Source organism: Rousettus aegyptiacus, unplaced genomic scaffold, assembly GCF_014176215.1.
Source record: "Rousettus aegyptiacus isolate mRouAeg1 unplaced genomic scaffold, mRouAeg1.p scaffold_m13_p_17, whole genome shotgun sequence".
Lineage (NCBI taxonomy): Eukaryota > Metazoa > Chordata > Mammalia > Chiroptera > Pteropodidae > Rousettus > Rousettus aegyptiacus.
Window position 1 is genome coordinate 10162404 of NW_023416292.1, and position 24403 is coordinate 10186806.

General features: G+C 42.2%; 1 protein-coding gene and 1 long non-coding RNA gene across 13 annotated transcripts in view; one reads left to right on the forward strand and one right to left on the reverse strand.

Annotated features, from left to right (window-relative positions):
* The window catches only part of LOC107521636, an 84849-nt gene extending 73878 nt beyond the window's left edge, over positions 1-10971 (reverse strand). For 6 of the 12 annotated variants that reach the window (XR_004955118.1, XR_004955123.1, XR_004955128.1 and 3 more), the window contains exons 1-2: positions 3520-10970; positions 341-443 (exon numbers count right to left, since the gene is read on the reverse strand). This is a non-coding gene — a long non-coding RNA (uncharacterized LOC107521636). Of the gene's footprint in view, positions 1-340; positions 444-3519 lie in introns of all 12 variants that reach the window. The other 6 variants (XR_004955124.1, XR_004955121.1, XR_004955117.1 and 3 more) reach the window with 4 other exon arrangements.
* Positions 10972-11189: 218 nt separating this feature from the next.
* The window catches only part of SMYD2 (SET and MYND domain containing 2), a 49277-nt gene continuing 36063 nt past the window's right edge, over positions 11190-24403 (forward strand). The window contains exon 1 of the mRNA XM_016166504.2: positions 11190-11511. Coding sequence (XP_016021990.1) covers positions 11339-11511 — 173 coding nt within the window. The 5' untranslated portion in view covers positions 11190-11338. The remainder of the gene's footprint in view (positions 11512-24403) is intronic.

A 24403-nucleotide genomic window follows, 5' to 3' on the forward strand; every position in this document is an offset into this window, starting at 1 on the left:
CATGGTATGAATAGGATTTAGTATTCTTCTTTTTCTACCAAATATTTTATTTCACATGTTACTATATAATCTTCATTAACCTCCATCTTTAATTCCTTTTAATAATCTCCTCTCTCTCTCTCTTTGCATCTCTCTTCCTCAGTCTAGTCTATTTCCCCATGCAAATTTACTCCTCTCCCCCAACAAATCCACGAATGAGCCAAAACTACTTTGTATTTCACATTCTCCTTTGTGTTCAAGTATATCTTTGGTTCTAATGACATGAACGCTATTTTTAAAAAATAAAGCAAAATGAAACTGTAGTGTCCCACAAAAATATTCATTTCAAAACACTACTTACTCTGAAAGTTAATCTGACAGTTCAGATCAAAGATGTATTGTTCTGAAATGCCTAAAACATATCTTTCCTCTAAATAATTCCTAAGATTTTTTTTTCAGAGTTCCTATAAAAAAAAAAGAGAGATTATTCAGTTAATTAGTAGTTTTCAATAAGACTGATACTAGATTAGCATTTTCTAAATTCTGTTCCAAGTAAGATGGATGAAATACCAGCAGGTGCTCTATTTCAAAAAGTTGGGGGCGGGGGAGGAGGGAGCAAAGTTCCATGACCAAAAAAATCCAAAAGATTGGGAAACCTTAGATTTAAAAAAGTTTAAAGATTTCTTTACTGTAAGAATTTCCAGAGCCTTTAATATGTTAATCCCAGTACAGCTGGTAGGTGGTCACCGAATATTTGTTTGAAACATGAATTCGCATTGTGAATTTCCAGAAAATAGCACTGAATGTAACATTTCTCAAAAGAAAAAAAGATATTAAAACAGCTATTTAAAAGATTGTTTATTTCAGCATTGTCTAGACTGATTAAAAACTCTAAACAGTCCACGTACTGGGAGTTAATTAAATGAATTATGGTACAATAGAAGACCATGGAGCCATTACAAATTATGATATAGGTCAATATTTATTGACACTAAAAGATGTCAATGACATGTAGAAAAGGAGATTATAGAACAGTGAAATTTTGTGTGCTATCTCTCAGAATAGATATGTAGATAGGTCACTAAAAAACATATATGTATGAAAAACAAGAACATTCACAAAAAAGTTTAAAGTAATTATCTTTGGTTGGTGCTATTATATATGATTCTTACTTTGTACTTCATATTTTTATTATTTATCTTAATGAATTATTCAAGAAAGAAAATAAATATTTAAATTGATAAAGATGTCCATTTTCAGGTAATAAAAAAAATGGACATTGATAGTATCTAACAAAAAGGAACTAGTTACATAGATTATAGTATGTCATAGAATTCCACCATATGAAGTTATTAAAATGATGTAGAAAAATATTTAATACCATGGAAAGAGATTCACAACATATTTTTTTAAGCTGAAAAAGCAGGTTATAAAACAGCATGTACAATATAATCCCATTTTTGTTGTAAAATATATGTTTATAAAGAAAGGTACAGAAGGATCGACAACAAAAACTTTACACTAATAATCACTGTGTTAATATGTATTTTCTAAACTTCGTCAAGTTAATACACATCGCTTACAGAACAATAAAAATCAGCGGACTTATCAATTTTTTTTCACTTTGTTTCCTTAGCACTCTATGTATATAAATAAACCATTTATGGTTAAAAAAAATAGATTTTGAGAAAACTACATGAGTAAAACTTGTTTAACATGGTATAATGTTAATAACATTGTTATCGAAGATGCTTAATCTCTTTTCCAAAAGTAGTGAAATTGCGGTAAAAACAGAAATGAATTTTTAAAATGCTTTTAAAGAAATCGGTTTCAATTGTACGTGGACTTATATTTCTTGACCTACAGTAGTCTGGTGTATCGAAGTGTAGACAAGTGCTGGTATCTACCACCAGGAACTAAAGGAAATCAAGGTGTGATTTTGAACATTTAGCACTAGGTTATCTGAAGACTCAACAATCTGCATTGAGTAATTCCAGGTTGTCTCTGTAATACCATTCTTAACATTCATGTCACTAAATTTCAGAAAATAGTAGAGTTTATTTAAAAGGTGGTAGGATCTACAGAAGATTAATAATTTTCATTTTGCCTAAAACATGATAAATACTATTTACAGCCTCCATCATTAAAAAAAGAAAAGAAAGAAAAAAAAAGAGGGCAGTCTAACCTTGAAAAGATCCTGCTCTCAGATTTTTAAAAATTCTCTTTGAGTCAGTTTAGCTTTCTAAATATAAGTATTATATTGCCCGTGCTCGTCTCATTTTGCTGCAGACCGGTGAAACCGTAGCAGGTACTAGCACCAATTTTAAGAGTCACCATTATCTAATAAAGAGGTCACTGTAAGAAAACACCCCGAGACAAACAAACAGATACTATTTATATTTAGTCGACTATTGAGAAAGTTGTTGAGAAACCGTTCAGAGGATTTAAGAAAGTGAACTAGATTTAAGTTTTTAAGTTGGGCAAAGGCTTTTATTTTGGTTGAAGTTTTAAGTCATAAAAGAATAAAACTAAAATGACCTTAATGATCTTCCTTTCCTTGTTTTCCAAACCTCGGTCATTAATGTGCTGCCTTCTGAGTCGGGTCACATTTGCATAACACCCCTACTATCATTTATTCAGTATTTTTCCATTAGGTCTCCCTCCTCGGCAATATCACCCATGACATGGGAGGCTTGATGAGATAGTGCACACATTTAACCATTACACATTTAATCATTCTGCCATCTAAAATGATCTTGCATATTTGTCCCCATAAACACACATCTAGTTTAACTTCCTCATTTTGTGGAATCCCAGTGTGTCGAGTAATGTGTTCATTACCTAATGTGTTCATGATTTTATTTGAAGAGGATGGCAGAACAGTTGATGGATTTGAAAAATAGCAATGCAAGGGAGAATCTGTTCATGGCCTGTCAGCTTAATTATCTATAAGTTACATATATAATTTCACAGATGCTGGAAGTTACCTGTACCTTCTATTACCAATTTCTTTTTTCTTTTTCTTTCTTTTTTTTTTACAATTCTCAACAATCTGGCTCAACAATCTCTTATGTTATCCGTTCATCCAACAAATATTTATTGTGTCAGGCATTGTCTGGAGAAGAAGAGACTAATCTCCTTGCCTTTATGAGGCTTATATTTTTGTAGATTTTTATACCTTTCTAAGTATATATCACGTTTCCTGTTCTAAATTCTAAATTCCTAGAGGACAGAGGTGGGTCTAATATAACTTTGATTCCTCTACAGCTATAACCCATGTGTACTTCCCACGAGAATTCAAAATAAGTGTCTGGATCTTAAATTAGCTATATTTCAAGATAACATTGTATAAAATCATTTGCGATCGAGCAAAGCAACAAATTCTATTTTTCCAGTTTAAGAAAATATATTGTGTTTACTTTACATTTTATCGATTTCCCAAATAACAAACATTTAATGTTACTAATCTTTAACTCTTCATAGGAAAGAAAATTAAACCAAGGATTTTTTTTTTTTTTAAAAAGTGTTGCAATAGCTTACAGTTAAGATGACAGTTGACCACTTTCAGCTTTGCATGGATTCTTCTTCGATTCACAGCTATCAACTTTTTTCCTCTTGTATTTTCTTCCCTTTTATAAGAGAGATAAATTATAGTGATATATTCAAATTTTATGTAAAGATTACACCTATGAAACAGGTAGACGAAGGCTTTCCAGCTCTAAATATCATGCTTTATCTCTTTTTATGGATCTCTTCTGCTTTCTCTTAAAATTGGTGGGAATTTTAGAAGGAGCATAAGGCACCAAAAATCTAGCTCCAGGTGAGTCGCTCAGGTCAGGTTAGCCTTTGGCAACAAAACTCAATTCTGTGCCCATCCCCCTCCCTCCAAGCACTTGACGACACTGCCTCCCCACAAATAAGAAAGTTGTTACCAGCGCTCAACAAAAAAAAATATGCACAACTTCTAAATTTCATTACATTTAGTACCTTTTCATTTAAAATGGAAGAAAAGCTAATGAGACTTTCCAGAGTTAAAAAAAAAAAAAAAAAAAAGCTTACAAGTCTAGATGAAAACCAAATATGCTGATAATGGGTCTTTGTTGCATTTTTATTTGATTTTTAGTGTCTAGTTAGAGTGGTTATACTTCCTGAATTATGAGGACAAGCCCAGCTTAAGCTTCCTTTCTTTCTCTTTTTTCCTTTTTCCCTCCAAATGCAAGAAAACACGGCTGGTAGTTTAAGAACTGATCAATCTGATCCACACATAGTTATTTATGTACTTTTCTCTGGCTTTCGTATTCCTCCCACCGATATAAATAGTTTCTTCTTCCGTGGTGACTCTGCCTCTAGAGAAAATGCTGCAGTGCGGCTGAGAGGCTGGCGCTGGCTGTAATTTGTGCGTCAGGGATGCTCCTGCTGCACTTCAGCTTGAAAGCAGAGGTTTCCTTCTGTCCGAGTCCACACCTTTACTCGCTTGCTAGCAAGACAACGAATATATGGGTGCCTTTGGCCACCTGGATTCGTAAGCCTTGCAAGCCAACACCTGTGATTCCATGATCAGGAAAATAAGAACAGCATAAGCCCCTCTAAACAACAGCCAAAAACTCCTACTCCTTTTATAATGGTTTTTAAATATATCAGAATAAAGATCTGACCTTCAAACTCTTTATAAATTCACCACCTGGAATTGCTTATTGATTCTTGGGATATGGTGTTAAGAAATCTAGAAGTTAGGTAAAAAACATTACCAGTATAATAGCAAAGTATTACCACCCATAGAAACTTGATCAGCCCTGTAAGCGCTTCATTCACTCAGAAAATGTTTGAGAACCTAACATATAACAAGTATCGAATATCCAGAGAAGACTACCAAATAGATATAATATACAGTGCCTTCTTTTAAAGATACTTAATTCACATAGAGATATACATAAATTGTTGATTATATTTCAATAAGGTACAAGTAGATAAAACTTACCTTAGGAAGTGGAAATTGTTATGGATAGAAATGTTTAGAGAAGTTTTAAGAAGAGAGAGAACTCAAGGTAAGGCAGAGGTATGTTTTTAAGAAAGAAGAGATTGTCCTTGATGAAGTATACAATAAAGGACGACTGAAAGATCTTCAACGGAAGCCTCATTATTAAAGCAGTTCTTTTAAGATGCTGTGTCTGACAGCAGTAATTAGGGCACACAGAATGCAGAGAGACCAGACAGATGAAGCTTGTCTGTAAATGCATGGGTTTAAAAAAACTAACAATTTTCATTATGAGCCTTCATTTTCCCTGGGTGGTAGAAATGTCACATCAGTCAGTTCCCTGGGTCACCATGATGCTAAGGCGTAGCGTGTGGGGCCGGGGGCCGCACATCTGGTCCTTGGTCATCAGTCCGCACTGCTCTCTGCTGCGTTGTCCCTCGTTCTCATCCACAGTGGCTCCCTTGGATGCCTCACTTGTCTGACTTCGGGCCCCTCTTAGGTGCATGGGAACTGCTTCCCATGGGAGACTCTTGAGAGGTCTTAGTCATTTCTCCCGCATACCCATCTCTAGCACGCAGGGGATTTGGGGTCTACGTGAGACTAGGACAGAATCCCCTCAAATCTATACGGTTTTCGTTATGGTGCCCCACTGTTCCAGGATTCAGCCTAGAGAGAAACTAAGGTGCACATCCTTCTCAGAGGACCCCCACTTCCCTCTGGCTTTCCTTCCAATTCTTCTTGCCTGAGTCCTGGAGAATCTCTACTGGGCAGAGGAAGCTCTTGTTCCTAAATCATCATGAATTTGTTATGACTAGAGTCTTGAGTCCCCTGAGACCCTCAGCTCCATTTCTTCTCAAGTCAATGCCACTGACGGAATGAGGGGTCCCAGTGAGGGGTAGAAAGGGAAATGCAGAGCTTGATGTATGATCCTTGGCCATCTCAAAATACTACTGCGATTGCAGCAATGCAGCAGTGAAGCTGTAAGAGCCAAGTGACATAAGAATGGAAATGAAGGGAGATTAAACTAGAAACACAGGGAAGGAAGAAATAACAAGATCTTGTTTGTGGAACACTCAGACGAAAGACGGGAGGAAATGAACTTGAGGCGCTGGATGGAGGCGATGTCAGCTGTCATCGGGCCTATTTTTTCATGGCTCATGTTCCCCTTTCTTATTTTCCTTCACACACTCTAATCCCCGGGTCCTGTTAATGAAAAGTTCTCAAATCCGTATCCCTCGTTTCCGTCGCCACTGGCACCGCCCTTGCTCATGCCGGTGACATCTCTCCTCCGGACTCTCCATTATTGCATTAGACTCCTTGTTTCTCTCTCTGCCTCACCTCCTGTAATTCATCCTACATTCAGCCATGAAAATAACCTTTGTAAAGCAACAGCTGGGTCACGTCTGGCTCCAAAGTGCCCCTAACTCTAATTCATGGGGCCACTCCTGCTCGCCCAGCCTCTCCTGAAATCCTCTACCTAGGGCTGGAGCTCTGGCCAAACGAACAGTAACGCAGTACGGTTCAGGGGTCTGGGGTAGGGATTCATGGGCACACGGCCTACTTTGATTTCTCACCCCACTATTCACCTGAAAGTGTCATTTAACTACACTGATTCAGTGTCTTCATCTATAAAATGTTGTTAGAAGCAGTAAGTGAATATATTTTAAAAGTGTGCCTGATGCATAGTAAGAGTTATGGAAGCGCGTGTTAAATAAAAGGAAAATAATTCTCCGGATTGTCAAGTTCTCTCCCACTCTGAGGAATTTACGCTTTCGGGTTCTAAAACTCATTGGGGGGTCCTCCTCCTTTGAGCAATCTTAATCTTCCTTCTAGCCCTTTGGGTCCTCTGTGAAGCCTTCCTACACTTTGTTCATCTCCCTACTAAAACTTTTATTGTATTATGATTGGTATTAGCTTCCTATGGCTGCTGTGACAAATGATCCTGGAATGGATGGCTTAAAACAACAGAAATTTCTTCCCTTATGGTCTGGAGGCTAGAAATCTGATATCGGTATAATCGGGCTAAAGTCAGGGTGTTGGCAGGGCCACACCCCTTCCAGAGGCTCTTAATGGAAATCTGTTCCGGTGGCATCTGCATTCCTGGGTTTGTGGCCACATCACTCTAATCTCCAGCTCTGTGACAAATTGCTGCCTCGTCTGTATAAAACCTCCTCTGCCTCTCTCTTTTAAGGACACTTGTGATTGCATTGACAGCCCACGGTGACAAAGCCGGATGACTACACCATCTCAAGATCTTCAATTCCACATATCTCAAGACCCTATTAAACTACGTGAGGTCACATTTACAGGTCCCAAATTAGGATCCGATATCTCTGGATGCCACTGTGCAGCTACTACATAACTGTTTGCATGTACGTTGGTATTTTCACCTTTGTATGACAAGCGGCTACCACAGTATAAGCATCTAACATGTAATCCATAACTAGAATACATGCAGAGGTGCAGCGAGCGGTACAGGGAGCAGGTCCACTGCCCATGGTCACCGGTATTCCATCTTTGTTAAGGCTCGATTTCCCTAGGCCAGAGCACTTTCTCTCTTGTGCTCATCTGTGGTTGGAAGGAATTAGATCGACTTCTAGGTTAGAGAGATATTAAGCGAAGGGGGCCTTTATCATTGTATCGCTTCTTCAGAGCTACAGGAAGGTGAAACAACAAAAACTGCCTTTCCAACGTCATTCCTTCAAAGCCATGGGGCAGAAAGAAGTGGAGAAGAGCTAGAAAGCGTGTTTCACGGAATGTGAGGCTGGAGCGGCAGACCGAGCTGCATTAAGAGCGCTGTCGTCGGTTTGCCCGGTTTGGTTTGTTGCCATCCGTCGACTGTTCATTTTAAACACAGTTTTCTTCGTAATTTAAGCTCCTAAATTCATGGCAGTCGCTTAAGTGACCATTTCCCCGTCTCAAGTCGCTTGAGCTCAGCACAAGATTTTCCCTGAAATGAGGATGTTTCTTTTCTATTGTTCTTAAATTACAGTCACCTTCACCCACAAGAATAAGTCTGTTCCAGCCGCCACTTACCTGGAAAGACAAGTCAGTAATTATGCTATTGTTTTTCTCAGCTGTTGTTTTTATTTGTCAGTGAAAGAGGAAAAAATTATGTACTTGCAATAAAAAAGAAAATAGGTAGATTACTTTGCACAATTAATCCTGAAACTGTAAATTGTTTTCTAATTGATTGTTTACTTCTATGTCAATCTTTTCATCTTTGTCAGCACAGGTTAGAGCCTCCGAAATCAGAAAGTTAAAAAGCTATGGAAAATTTACCCCATAATTGCCTAGGTAGGTATGTATTCAGAAACTTTTAAGGTTTGAGAAAATTCTTTCATTCACATATAATATCCATCTGTAATAAAACACAACTGTCAGCATCGATTTAGGTAGTGTGACTTTCATAAATCTCATCTAATAGTAGTCTGGCACCTGTCAGAGTTTTTTGGTTAGAGTAGATTCCTGTACCATCAAAGAAGACCTGCTTACCACCTAAAATCATCTCAAACGATGCTGTCCCTCGAGCTCTGCCCCAGTCACCCTGTCTTTCATACAGTCATACTTATTCCTACCAGTGGAACTTTGCACATGCTGTTCTTCTGCTTAGAATGCTTGTCCCTCCTCCTCTTCTCTTGATTAAATTCTATTCATCCTTTGGATTTAGTTCAGGCACTACTCTCACTGAAAAGCTTTCTCAGACTAGGTTAGATCCCCTAGCCACTCGAGACCATTGACAGTTTGTATTTGTGTGATAATATACATGACTAACATCTGCTTCCTCAACCAGGGTGTACAAAGCTCTGTGAGAGCAAGGAATAAGTCAGTTTTTGTCACCGGCCTTCATCACTGTTGCTGGAACACAGTAGCATGTAATGAATATCTTTAAATGTTGAGTGAATATGTGGTGGAATCTCACACTAGCTCAGCCTATCACTGGGGTTATTAGGCAAGTTATTTAACTTCAAAAGGCCCCACTTTCCTCATTAATAAGAAAATGCCTCTAGTCCCAAAACTCTAGGATATTTATGGTTCTTGTCTTGAGCATACAAGATTGATCAGACTATAGTTAGAAAGCCAGCACTATCTGTTATCTGCCTGCTGTATCTCTCCCCATGTGGAGAGATCACAGGCCAAGCAAAAAATTGGAATTATCTTTGACATACCTTTACCTCTTTCCCTAATGCCACTGCCTCATTCTGGCTTTCTTCATCGCTCGCTTAAGATATTATAAATGCTCCCTTAACTGGTGGTTCTGTGTTCAGTCCTCTCCCCTTCCAGTTTATCTGCAAAGCTGTCAGTGGAACTCAGTGTAAAACACTGGACTGATCACAGCGCCCCTCCGCTTAAGCACTTTCAGTGACTCCCACACCACGTCTGGGACAAAACTCACCTCTTGGGAAGATGCCTTCGACTGTTCGTGCCTCACCTCCTGCCCTCTCCTTGAGAATCCACGGTCGTCAGAGGCGCTCATGGGGGCCAACTACATGCCTTTCTTTCAAGTCTGTCTTCGCACACCGTCCTCTGCCTGGAAAACTGTTCTCTCCTGCACCTGCAAAATCCCATCCATCCTTTAGACTCAGCTCAAACAGCACTTGAACGTGGCATCTGCTTTGACCAAACCCCTACTCCCCAAGCTGTTTGTCACTCACAGCCTATATTCCCACAGGACACTACTTAGTATAAGCCACCATAAGACTTAGTGAGCTGTTTGGAGAGGAATATTTGGGGTGAGAACATGGGCCTCAAATTGTAACTAACCTGAGGTTGACACCAAATTCTGCAACTTACTGTGTGGCCTTGAAAATCATTCTGAGTCTTAGTTGCCTAATTTTGGAAATGGGAAACATAACACCTAACTCATTGTGCTGTTGTAATTACGGATTAAATGAGATACTGTTTTCAATGCACTTAGCAGATGCCTGGCCCATAATACTCGATAACAAATTGCAATTATTACTGAATTGTGTGTGAATGTGTCAAATGCAGACTCAGGCCTACATTTTGTCCATCTTTCCATCCTGGTGACTGGCACAGTGTGGGTGCCCTAAGTGAATGCCTCTCAAATGCATAAAAGAAATACTATCCCTGATGTATTTCTTTACAGGATGGCTCAAGGCTTGTTCATTTTAGGAATTCCATTGACATATCTAAAATTCTATTGCTCTTACAGCATACTCCAAATTCTATTCATCTTTCCTTTTGCTGAACCAGTCCTGAACTTACACGGGTAAGATAGTTGGAGAACAAACATGAATCATTAGGTTTTCTGCTAAATTCTGTCGTCTCGATTTTAGTCTTTACTATATGCATCAATTTCAGCCCTTACATAACCCCATGTGCACACAGATTATGTCTTTCTCACATGACTAACACCAATGCACACACATGTATAGGACTTATGCGCAAGCACTGCTGTATGAGCTTTAGGTGTTTCAAATCCGAGAGTCTAGGTGATTTATAACCTACCTGACTTTTCTAAGATGATAGTCAATGAGTGGTCAAAGTGATTTAAACCACTGTGAATCCTAGCGTGGGGCTCTGGCCACAACTCGGCATTGCCCCCTGGCAGGACAATGTAAGTGCCTCAAGGGCAAGGTTATCTGGTTTTCTCTGCAGTCTCTGTGAGCTCCGCGTGTGCATTTCCTCTTCTGCCCGCGAAATTAACTCCCGCCAGAGGGGCAGAGGGAAGGCTGTTCACACTGAACACGGGAGAGGCTCTCTGGAAGGTTTAAAAACCTTCGACGTTGGGAAAACACGTTTTAGCCCTCAGCGCTTCCAACTTTTCTATGTAATTTCTCTTCCGTGTTCCCGGACGACTCCTTCTGGAGTCTTTGACAGGGACGTAGGAACATAATGTTGGGAAACAGCATTGCCCCCCTCGAGTTACCGCGGACGGCTCGTGCTGTGCGCCCAGCCGACTGTGCGGGGGAGGCCCCGGGTACTCGTCCCCGTGGGCGACCCTACCCTGCCCACGGGACCGGGGACGGGACGGCGTCCCGCCGCCTCGGTGGAGACGCGCAGAGGCGCGGACGCCTCGCGGCCCCCTCGCGGGAGGCGCAAGGGCTGCCGCTCTTTGTGGTGGCCACACCGGAAGCGGCCCGAGCGCGTGCGGGGCGGCCGCCGAGGGTCCCGCGCCGGGCGGGGCGGCGCGGCCCGGGTCCCTCCTCCCCGCCCCCCGGGGGCGCGCGAGGGCCGGGCGGGGCCGTCGTCCCTTCCGGGGAGCGGTGGCCGCCGCCGCGTCGGTCGGGCGGCTCCCCTCCCCGCCCCCCCGCGGCTCTGGGTGACGCGTCGCCAATAGCAGCTCGCGGGGAGCCGCAGCTCGGGGCGCAGCCGGCGCCCGGCGCCCTTCCGCGCCAGCCCGCTCGCCCCGCCGCCACCATGAGGGCCGAGGGAGACGGCGGCCTGGAGCGCTTCTGCAGCCCGGGCAAGGGCCGGGGGCTGCGGGCCCTGCAGCCCTTCCAGGTGGGGGACTTGCTCTTCTCCTGTCCGGCCTACGCCTACGTGCTCACGGTCAACGAGCGGGGCAACCACTGCGAGCACTGCTTCGCCAGGTAGGCGGCCGGCGGCGGGCAGCGGCCGGCGGCCGGCGCCTCGGACCGCGGCGGGGAGGAAGCGCGCGCGCCGCGCGGGGTCCTAGCGCCGGCCGCGCGGCCTCCGGCCACCGGGGCGGGCGGGGCGTGTTAACCCCTTGCCCGGCGGAGCCACCGCGTGCGGTAGGAAACCGGAGCCAAGTTCCCGCCGCGTGCCTTGAACGGCACGATTTCAGAGTTGCTCTCGCGGGACGTGCCCGCCCCGGAGGGCAGGGGCCTGCCCTCCAACGTGGGCTCGGAGCTAGGCTTGATCCACGCCTGGCCAGGCGCTGCCCACTAGGTACATGGTTTGCAGAGACCCAGGTTCAGGCAGCCACGCTGTCTGTCACCTTTAACTTGGGCTTCCTGTGGTGTGTTCTGTCCCCCCTAGCCCAGCCCTGCCGAAGACTTGCTGTTTTCTCCAAGGAACTCAATGAGACATAATAGTTCATGTAAAGTACGTGGCCCCTCTTTCTGCTCACTCTCTGCGCTTGGTGTTTGAAGAGAAGCCAGAGGGGCACTGACCGCATCCCCAGGATTCTGAGGGGCCGCACGGATGGCACGTATCTAACCCTGGTTTGGTGCTGGGGAGACGTGGTCACTGGGGGGATTAGGTAAAATATGTGATTGAAAATGCCACTTAATTGTAGCACATCCTATGGATATATCTATGTTAGCATATATGCATATTTATTCACATACACCAACACAATTATATTCTCAAGCCTCGTGATAGTTTCCGACCTGAAAGGCTCTTTAGAAATTACCAGTGCAACACTCTCTCCATTTTACAGGTGAGAAAACTGATGCCCAGAGAGGAAGTGATCGTATATATAGTGACACCTATTAATTGAGGGAATGAAATGTGATCTCCTCGGTCCTGCTCATTTCCCACCTGATTAGGTGTCCAGTAAAATCCGTGAAGCAAGAGGCATGGCACTGGGTTAACTCCGCCTGGCCTTCCGCTGCTCTCTGAGGAATGGACCCTGCCATACTTCCTTTGCCCCTCGGTGTCTTCACCTATGAAGTGGAGATTCTTGGGCCAGAGTAAGCGAATCTGATGTCCTGCGGGTACCTTTTGAGAACAGGTCTCAAGTCCAGCATACACGAAAGTATATCTCCGAGACCTGTTCACCTTATTTCATGATAAGACATAGTTAAAAAAAAAAAAAAAAAAAAAGGTGGGGGGGGGCAAAAGCTAAATGCTATAGTAATCTTGCCCAGATTCCCGACCAGAGCTGTCTTCCGCTTGGGGGCACCTGGAAAGGAACTAGACACAGAATCATGCCGTGGGCAGCTTAAGGGCTGTATGTGATGTGGCTCTTTGAATTGGTGAGCCAAGAGCTAAAGGGTCATGGCACCACTTTGCGACGTTTGAGTGAAGTGAGCATTGGGTTTTCCCAAAGTTAAAAAGGCTGCTGTGACTGGTCCCCTTGATCTTCTGAGCCTTGCTGTGGCTCAGAGTCTAAAGCAGTGTGGGTGTCTGGAGTGGCAGGAGCAAAGCAAGGTCACCAGTTACAGAAGGTGCCTCTCTCTCTTCATTGGGGACCCTGGTGATTCCTGGAGACCGTTGTGTGAGGGAAGACTTCAGTGCCGGGCACATAGTAGGTTCTCAGATGGTAGTACCGGTCCAGTCCTCCAATGAATTAAAAATCAAATCCCTCTGGATTCAAAGGGGGAGAAGCAGAGCTGAGAGATGCTTCTCTTTCACTGTGAATCTGTTACCTACCCCCGCAGACCCCCACCCCTGGAACATTAATGTAGTCGGATGCAACTTTGCAGGTCACCTCGCTATATGGGACAGTGTTTGCCCCCCCCCATTTTCTGAATGACATTCATTAGTGTCACTAACTATTACAGCCTTACACCCCTCACCAGGGCTGCCACGTGCATCGAGGTGGATCTACTTCACCTCCCCCACCTTTCTGTGTTGGCTTAGATGAACTTCTGTTAATACCCACAGTTCACTTCCTCTCTTTCCCCAGTGAGTCATTTGAAGTCAACTAAAATAACACACGAGAAATAATGATACCGTGATACCTATGAAATTAGAAATATCCTCATACTCCACTCTATGATTTCTATTAGATTAGTTTAGAGTGAGTAATGGTTGGATCATTCTCATAGATTTAGTGCCATTTCATCTGTCAGCTGTTTATCTATGACTGAGGACAAATCAGTCCAGCGGCCCTAGAGGAACACAAATATGTCTCCACGGGGCCTCAAGGGAGTAGGAGCAGCATTCTCTAATGTTGAAGCATTCAGGGCAAAATCCATTACTTCCTCCTCCCCCGCCCCCCTACACCTCAAAGAAAACTGCTTCTTATCCTTCTTGTGCCAGAAGTTTAACGTAGACGATATTGCTTAAGATAAATGAGCCACCGGAGATTTTCTCTATCATTTTAATTATGTCAGGGTTTAACTTATTTTGAAGGAAAATATATAATTTTTCAGGAATAAGTGTGTTCTGTAAGTTGAAAATTAATAAGTTTCTTAGGTCACAGTGGGATGAGATTTTTACTCTCAGGACAATTCAGACAAAGGTTTGTTTCTGGGATTTTTAAATTTGTATCACATTTTCTCAGTTTTAGTGGGTGACACTGAGAAAGATGTGTATTTTGCCTCAGCTGCTAGAAGGCAGCTTCTAAGAATATAAATGTCTTGCAGTTGGGAATTGTCCTTATCAGACCTCTTAGATGCATTTTATGTACACACACACACACACATACACACTTTTTTTTTTGACCATGTGCCAACATTTTGTGGTAGATATTTTACATTATATTTCAAACTTGATATCTTACATGTGTTAACACTTGACATTATTTGTCTGAGAAAGGGAAAAACCTGCCGTCACTCCGTATTCAGAATATTCATTCTGTGTGCAGTTCCTCAGGTGGGCATATGTCCCCCTCAGGATCTTTTTTGTTCTCTTGGCTTATGGGTCATTTATGAGTAAGGACACTCTCTGTTTTATTAGTTTCTTCAGAGGATTGAAGGGAAAGTAGGAAGGCCCACTTAGCCTCCTTGGAATAGAGCTGTTGGAACTCAGTTTCAAGGAATTTATATTATGTCTGGCTCACCCGGAGTGGTGGTTTTAAAAATTAAAATGTTCGCATGAGCAGAACAGTCTGATCGAGATGTGCTAGTTCAGCAGTTATAAAGACGTGACGTCCCCCAGATGTATTCTGTAGCCGTGATCGTGTCCTTTTTGCCACTGTTTTGCCAAACTGTCAGAGTAATCTTCAGTAGATCTTAGTGAGTATTAAAAGCCATGAACTCTCGATGCTGTTTTCCTAAGATTCTCTGAAATAGTCCTGATCTTGGCCACATGAAGTTTCCATCAGAAGGGGTATTGTCCCCAGAGCAGCTGTAATATTGCTTATTCCCAGAACAGCCTCTGAGAATTGGAGAGTCTCTAAGGGGAGAAATGGCTTCACGTGTCCTCAGATTAATTTGCTTTCTGAATGAAAAATTGGACACCTGCTCAAAAAAGGATCCACTCCTTTTATTTATTTATATGTATATAAATAAATATGTTTATTTGTATATTTATATATATATTTAATGGTAGTAAGATCAAATTTGTATCACATTGTTGTGATACAAACAACAAATTTCCTCTAAAAAGTTAAAGGATCCAAAATTCAGCCACCTGTATGTTAGAGTAAATATTGTCATCACTTTCAACATTGCAATATTTCAAGCTTTTGAGGTGCCAGATTGACTTGTTTTGAATTCTGGCTTCATCTCTTCTTGATGGTTTGTTTTTAGGCAAATTATTTAACCTCTCTGAACCCCTGGGTTCCTTTATCTGTACAACGTGCACATTCACACTCACCTACTGAGCTAGTCCTGAGATAGTGAAAGTCAAGTGCTCCCGAACAGCCCCAACACAGAGTAAGCTGTCAAAATTGGCCTGGTGTCACGCTTGTACTTGTTCGATGAGCTCTGCTGGCTAAATGTTAACCAGTGTGATAAAATATTGTAATCGTGATTTCAGGGACATTTTTATGGTGGTGGGGTTGGGGTAAGAGATACTGTGAAGGAAATACTGGGAATCGTTGGTCAATGGAGTCATCATTCAGATGGCATGTTGACCCAGAGCTAAAAGTGGCAGGTCTCAATTTCAGGTCCCCCAGAATAATCATGGGTGTCTGGGGTCAGTTTTAAGTATTTTAAAAAACCTAATGGAAATGATATAATAAACCTCCACAGGTAAAGCTTTTTAAGAAAAGATCTTTTCTAGCTCCAAAGTACGTAGACACTTTAATACTCTTTTACCATGAGATTAAACAAATATTTGAAAAGACAAATGGCAGAAAACGGCATTTTCCACATAGCGAGGGTACCAGGGCTCCTCTCTGCTCTCTCCCTTAAGACTTCAGATGTGCCAAGCGCCATGACACGTGTGTTTTTCATATGCGGGGAACATAATTTCTGTTATAGCTTATACGGGCTCAGGGACCAAGCTGCCCGTTTGGAAATGGTTTGAGATGAAAGAGGCAGAACAGCAGCAGGATATCCTGAAGTGAAATTCAAACCCTGGTGAGTTAAAACCACCATCTAACACCTTTCCTCCCCAAAAGCAATTGCACAAAATCCCCTCAATCAAAAAAGAAAGAAAGAAAGAAATCTGAAGATCCCATATAAAATGACATTCCTTTAAATCACGTTGTTCTTTGCAGCTAGCTCAGAAAGCATTTCCAGACCCTCCCAAGGATGGCTGGTGTAGAGAGGGGCTTGTCCCATTTTATGTAAGAAGAAGCTGAGTGTTGGACAGGTTGTTTCCTTGAATTTCACATTCGTGCGTGCGTGTCAAATATTTACTGAGTGCCTCCTAAAGGCCAGGCTCTGCGTCCTTCGTGGACTGAGCCCTGTCATTCCATTCATTCTGAGTGTAAGCTGCCTCCCCCTGCCTGCTTTGGCCTGAATCTACTTTGCAGTTCACACGTGGACACCAGGACTCACTGACTGCACCTCTGATTTCTCCTCCAGCGAACGCAATTTTTATCATTACTTTTGTTTTGCTTCCCCGTCCCCAGTAGGTTATTCAACAAGCCAATGCATTACTTCTAAAAGTCTAACAAATAAATGATTGCGCTGTCTTGGGTCTATATCTTATGCTGCTATGGATTCAGAGATGTTTTTATTACCATGCTTTGGGATTTTTGTAAGAGCTACATATAGTCTTTTCTACACATCAGTTGTTACGTATTAAAACATAAAAAGAACACAAGGCTTCGGTCCTTTTGTGGGTTTGGATTATTTTTAAATAGTATATTAGAACCAAAACGAGTTCATCATCTTAGGCTTATACCTGCGTAGAGTTTGTTTCTGTGCCCCGTGGAGGGCAGCATCACAATCTAACCCCTTTTCTTTTTCTTAAACATATCCATCCTCCAGAACCTTGCTCTGTGCAGTTAAATCTGTGGGGTTTAGAAATAGAATTTATGGTGCATCTATTCTAGGAAGCCCCTGGATAGTGTCCCTGTAGGATAAGCAGATTGTACACTATCTGTCAGAAGGTTCATTTAAAAATGCTAAGAAATGTCTTAACTTTCCTCAGAAAGATCCAGGGCTCAGTGCTATAGTTCGACAGCAGCTGGTTTTCAGGAGAACTCAAGAATTGTTGAGGACCTGGGACAGTGTCATAGAACAGAAAGAGGTCACCCACCCTGCACCAGCAGAGCCAAACGCTAAGCACCAAGAATCGTGGTGGAGTAATGGCTCTTTTTTTTTGATGAATGTCTCCATCCAGGAGAACAGGAAGTGAATACTCAAAACCCCAAACTCCCCTAATGCACCACATGGGTTACAGAATATGTAGAGCAGAGCACAAGACAGCGTGGGTTAGGGGTTCGGGGCTGTGCTGTGAGCTGATTGGTCGGAGACCAGGTAAGGGTGATGAACCGTTTCTTCAGGTCTTGAGGAAGGTTCAGAGGTCTTTTCGGGAGTCCCTCTGGCTGGTCTTATGGGAAAATACCCGGGGGTTATTCCACCTTAAGAATCAGGAACTGAACCAACTTAAGTCAAGATGTTATCTTTACTTAAGATGCACTGTTACACTGTTAGCTGTGTAGAGCTAATTAAAAAAAAAAAAAATGTTATCTTGCCTGCCAGGGGTCCCCACTGTGTGACCATTAGTCAGATTCAGGCTACTGTCTTCTCCTACCTTGGGGGTTGCCGATTATTTGGGGGGAAAGCTGGGTCTCCGAGGGTGTGTGTGTGTGTGTGTGTGTGTGTGTGTGTGTGTATGTGTGTACAAAGGAAGAGACAGAGAAAGAAGGAGATAGGGAGATGATTTGCAGAGCTAGGATTTAAAACTAAATGTAATCAAAGTCATAAGGCCCTCAGTTTCAACAGCAAATCTGTCCGTGATAGAACTTGAAACAGAATTGCGAAGAAAGTTCTACTTCATTTCAGTGTTTTAGACTTAACCTCTTTTGCCTTAGGTTAATATCCCCTTTCTTTTTCTCATCAATATAAAGAAAATATGAAATAATTACAGTTTTATCCCACTTTATGTCTCCTTCCAAAGGAGGCAATCAGTAATTATAAATCCCCTTTATATTCCCGGAGTCATTAATAATTAAAGTCACTCTCCACCACCACGCACACCATTTTTGTGGACCTCAGGTATAGAGTGAGGTATTCGTATTTCTCAGTTCCAGACATCCTTTCATCTGGTCTGTGCAAGGCCAGTTTGATTTAAGAGAATTTTCCTCTCCGTTATTGATTCCTTATTGCCATTTCCTGCCCCTCTCAGCAGGCAGCAGCCCCTGTCTGTCTGGTCTTGCTTGCCTACGTGTCTCTAAATGTGCGTCTATGTCCTGATCGTCACCAGGGAGCTAGGCAGACCTAGAACAGGGCACCCCGATTGTCCCTGACCAGATTCAGACTTTGAGTCTTTTCTGTGGTCGGCCCCGCAGCTTGGTAGCTTTCTGTAGCAGTTCCAGTGTGGGGACCACCCTGCCCCTGGCCTCTTACCCCTGGGGAGCAGCCAGTTCTGGGACCGGAGGTCTCCGTCCTCTCTCAAGGGACTTGCATTATCAGCCACTGTACATCACTGTCACCTTTCCCACCCACATTCCCAACTCTCTCATCTTTGGATTTCTAGCAAATCTGTGGTAGTTTAGGGGTGCAGTTCTCCAGCAGGGAACTGACTGCAGTAACTGCCTTTTCAGGGGTTGAACCGGTGACCTTGGCCTCATTAGCACGGCCGCTGTAACCAGTCACAAAGCCACACACCTCACTTTGTGTAACTTCTGCTGACTCTGTTCCTACCACCCTCAGCGGCCTCCTTTTCAATTGCAAAGGCGTTCACACCAACATAATAGAACAGAAGGAAATCGGATCTCTTCAAGACTTCTCTGAAGGACAAAAATATGCAATTTATCAGGAAAATAATACCAAAAAGTCTCGAGAGCTCAGGAAACAATTCATCTTTCTAGTTCATGCATTTGCTGGGATTCCAGCTGTGTCTCTCAGATTCTTCTTCAATCAAAAATTAAAAATAATGTGGGACTCCTTGTGCCAGTTTATTAATATAAAATCCGATGACTCTGGTAAATACAGTGGAAGCTTTCAGATGACCAAGTGGAAATATTGTGTGTATATTACTAAAACGGATTGAGTTAGCTTTTATAGGAAGGAGTGGATCCGAAAATTCATAAATGCTATTCTTTGGCAAGTTTATAGCCCCTAGAACCAAACTGAATGCTTGCCATGATGGCCGAGACACTGGTGTGTATCCACACGTGCACAATGGTGTACAAGGTGTGTCGGGATCCGGAGTCCCCAAGGAGGAGAGGAGAAACAAGGACTTTACCAGGACTTGAAGACATAGGCACATTCTTGGGGGAAGTGGTGGAGAGAAAATCTGGCTGACCATCGAGATACGATTTTTCATCTGAGCCAAATAAAAATCTACAGGATTTTATGTCCTGGCACTTGTAAGGTGTCATGCTGCAGCCTGTGACAAAATGAAAAGACCTTGGACAGGAGCAGCTCTTTCATGTGTTTACCAGGAAATAGTCCTCAGGGATGTGGGTCCCAAGCTCATATCTTATTGATTTTCCTCATCGTGGTGATGTCTCTGTAGGAAACACCTGCTCGTGTGCCACCTGCAAAATCTCTCATCTGTCAGTCGCGCAGATCTGTAATAGAGTGACAATTGCTGTTCACGGTGATGGCCTCAGATGTCAAAATTTCAACCATAAAGAGACCTTTAATTATGAGCAGATGGTAAACTCCCTGAGAGTAGGGATTCTGTCTTGGTTAATGTATTCAGCCAATATTTACATTTATGGAGCACTTGCTGGGTTCTAAATCCCCAAGAGACAACTATGAAGAAAAGGCACAAAAATCCCCACCACCACAGGGTTTATGTTCTAGTAGGTTTTCTTCATCTTTATCCTACCCATAGTGCCTTGAACTCTGTATGGTTTCAGCAGATGTTGTGTTGAAGGCAGGAAGGTTGGGGGAGGTTGAATTTTTGTCTCTCATTTCATTAAAAACTAGTAATCCACATATGCCATTAAGAAATGCTGTCAGCCAAATGTTCAGCCACAAATCCAGTTTATGACATGCAAACTAAGGGAAAGCTTCGATCAGGTAATAATACGTGTGGGACTCATGAAACTGTAACATCCCCACATTGTATTAAAATAGCAGTAGCTTTGGGTGGACACTTTTTGGAAGTTAATGAAATTTAGTCTGCTCACATATCTGAGAAAATATTTCTAAATATAGCTTTTAAAAACCTTGAGGGTTTTTTCACCTTAAAAATTCTCAGTCTTATAAAGCAGGAGGGATTTAGAAACAGTCTGCTTACTTCACTTAATATGTCATTGATTCTATGTTCGAACCTTCCAAGACATCCAGCTACTAAATCTTTTCTAGGTACCCAGGGGTTGGGGTGGGGCGGAGACAAAAGCCCACCCCCACTTTCTCTTTCTAGGAACCTTCAGAGAATGGCCTGATGGGATCGCACTGTGGAGACAGGGCTGCCAGATGGGGGCCCCCAATGCTCGATGTTTGCTCTGCAGTCTTAGTTTGACTCCACCTGTCCCAAATCGCTTGCAGTGATCCGCGCGCATGCGCACACACACGCATGCGTCTTGTGGATTCTCCCGCCTGTCCCTCCTTGCCTGGCTGAGTCCCAGGTTCTGAGAAGTCTGTCCCGATTTCTGCAGGCTGGGTCAGCTCCCTTCGCCTTTGCTCCTACTTACGTCCTTCGTCACGCTGGAGTGCAGGGACAGGCTTTAACTCATCTTTGTGGCCCAAGCACTTAGCCCGAGGCCTCGCACACTTTCTTACCTCAGTAAATATTTATTAAATGAATAGTCTCGTTTCTGCAACTTATTTTACCAGTGATTGTTTGGACAGGCCTCGTCACTCACCTGAATATATAGCTCTGTTCCTTCTTGGAAATGAATGTTTATAAATCCTGGCCAAACTCATCATCGATTCCTGTTTTCTTTGGGACAATCTTGACTGTTCGAACCCCCCGCATTAAGTGCCCTCCCCACCCAATCAGCGTCACCGCTCCCTGCTCCTCTACTTTAACCCTAAACACAGTCCGGGCGGTCGCCCCACAAAGGTACTATATCTTTCTTCATTCCTCCTTTTGTCCATTGGTAACCTGGAAGGCTTCTCTTTGCATCATTCCCTTGCTTATCCCCATCCAGGTAAAGCCTTATACCCGAGTCTGTTTCTCCTCAAGAGAGATCCTGCTTAAATTGTATCTCATTTATGAAGCTTCCTCTTAAACATTTTAGCCCACAAACCTGTTCATTTTATTTAGTTACTACCGTATATTTTTTTTACAGTAGTTGACTATTGACATTTATCGAACACCTTACCATTCCAGGCATTGTGCTATATTCCTGGGGGCTCAAAGGTGAATAAGACAACATTTTAAGTGTCCTCACTTCGGTGACTTTAAAGAGCTCAGTCCTATGAGTAGCCTCCTGCTCTCATTCAGTTCAGCATCATCTGGGCCATTTAGATGCTGGATCATTTTGCCTGTGCTTATATTTATGACTATCCGAAGGTAGGTCTTATTTCCTCAAAAGCCCAATTTTTACAAAAATATTCCTGCAGAGCCCGGCACAGTACTTTACACATAGAAAATATTTTTTTTAAATAGAAATTACTTGGCCAAGGTAGATTAACATATTTTCTGCCTCATGTACAAGGTTTTATACTATAAAAATGTTCTTTATTCAGAAATACAAATGAAATCAATAAGGATTGAAAGAAAAATGTCTGATACATCTGCTTAAACAATATCTGATAAGTCTGCATTATCAAGGTAAAATTTGCAATTGGAGTAATTCGCCTAAACAAATTGGCAATTCAATTTTTTAGTGTTTTTCTATAGGAAACTAAAACCAAGAGGGTGTCTGTAAGCAATTAAAAAGGTACATTTTCATGCAAATAAGATTCAGGACAGGTCCCTGTTTTGGGGGCAAGCAGTTAATAATTCTCATGTTTGGCTACAGAGGGCCTGACTACATTCTAGAACTCGCCCTTGGCATTAGGTCGTAAAGGTATTTTTACATGTTTTTTTTCTATTCCGTGGCCACAATGTTGAAGTGAGGAATATTGTTTGGAGCATTTTAAGTTTTTAAATAGTTAAATTTATGTAACTTAGTTTTTGTCCTTTTCCTTGATATTTAATCAGCTGGGTGTTGTGGAAGTTAAGGGCAACAGAAGTCACAGGGGACTCTAATATTATTGGTATTGGTTACAGTGTACAAATGATAACATCACTATTGCACCATTGGAAGACATGGTGGATGTTACTTATTGTTGGTTCCTTTATAAGAGAACTGAGTTAAAAAGAAAGACGTTCATTGTTTCTTTCCTTCTGATTTCCTGATCAGTAGGCATCAGAGAAGTAGAGGATAAAGTAGCAAGGAAGTATTCTGATCTCACATAAAAGATATAAAGTGTTTCCAGAGGAAAATGTTAAATTTTAAAGTGCACACATCCGTTCCTTGTCAGGCTTGAGCCTTTAGGGTTTACCCGGGGCCTCACAAGAGATTAAATGTTCACTGTTCCGTAGGCCGAGTTCCTCTATCCCTAAGCCTCGTGAATTTTCTTTCGAAGGCTAAGGTAAATTCCATGTCAACCAGAGCCTATGTTAAAACAAATCCTAAATTAGTGTCATCTTTTTTTTCATTACTGAGCTTTACTCTTAATAAAGCAGTGAGGTATAGAGTCATATTTGTAATGTCTTTTTAGCTTTATTGGGGAATAATTGATGAATGTCATTGTACCTATTTAGAGTGTACAACGCAATGATTTCATATGCATATACATTGTGAAATGATTACTAAGATCAAGATAATTAACATCTCACAGAGTTAATTTGTGTGTGTGTGTGTGTGTGTGTGTGTGTGGTGAAAATGCTGAAGGCTTAACCTCAGCAACTTTTGAGTATACAGTACTTTATTATTAAGTATAGTCACTGTGCTGTACATTAAATCCTCAGAAATTATAACTGAAAATTCGTACCCTCTGACCTACATTACCCATCCCTCCCCACAGCGTCATCATTTTATAGCAAGGCCGACCATTCATCACCTGGACCACCAAGGGCAATGAATTTCTCCTTGTAAATCTAGCTCCTATTCCAATAGTTGGGAGAACCTATTAGTTACTCCCTTTCTGCCCTATCCTGCCTCTTCTAGAGGACCCGGGCTCTAACTTTTTTTAACAAGCCTCTGAACAAAGCCCAGTGTGAAGGGGAGGGTTCAACAAGGCTCTGGGAAGAAGCTCCCCACTGCCCATGGGTCCCATTTCACTGTTGCATTGTGGATTAAAGTGGTACGTGGAGCATCTTTCACTCTTACACAAAAACCCACAGCCTTCGTATTATCCTTGTCCCCTGACCAGGGTTATAATAGGGTTCCGCCACAATTCCTCCAATTTTTCTTTCTCTCGAATAAAAATTTGCTGGTGTAACCACTCTCTCTGGGTGGGAGGCTAACTTTGTTTCTGATTGTTTTATTTCAACCCGTGGCGAAGTTAGATTGTGCCAGTGAGCTTTTTTCCTTTTCTCTGTTTCATTTGGCCGGGGACTGCCTCTGTTCAACAGAGCACACTTGTCACTTCTTCTGTCACCGTTAGTTAAAAGTAATTGTTATTGCAAACGCCCTCCATGCCAGGATCATTTTCTTTCATGGTAAAACCCACTAAGCATTCATTTCAGTAGCAGAAAGTAGGGAGCTTACAGGATCAAATCCTTTTTATCTAGACCAATAGCACCTGCAGCAACGCATTAACTAGCGGGAGTTGTTAATTACATCTCTAACTTGTTGATCTTCATGGTTTCTGAATCTTAAAGGCAAGAAAATTAATCACTGTGTGTGTCTCCTCCAGTAAAAAATGACAGGAGCGTGTCTTCTAAGTTCTGTTCCAGTCACTAATAATCAAATACTTGCATTTTCCGGTGACATTTCTTTCCTCCCTTTGTGGATGGAACCATCTCTTAAGTTCAAAAAGCCCTTCCATTCATGCCAAGGCAAATATTTGCTCATAAAACAAAAGCTTTAGAAACATAAATCTTCTAGGTATGAGTCTGAAATACTAAAGATATTTCAGTAGGTGACATCATTTTAGGAAAAATAAACAAACAAACAAACAAAGGAGTGAAGGTAAATTAAAAGCATAGCTCTAGTACATGTCGCTTGTATTTCCTCATTTAATTTTCATAACAAACCTATAGGTAGAAACTCTGTCATTACAGTGGAGGAAGCAGGTTCAAAAAGGATTAGTAATTTTCCCTAAATCGCATAGCCCCTCAAGTACCAGAAAGAGAAAAGGGCTTTGTGATAGGAAAGTAGGAAAAGTAACTCACCAC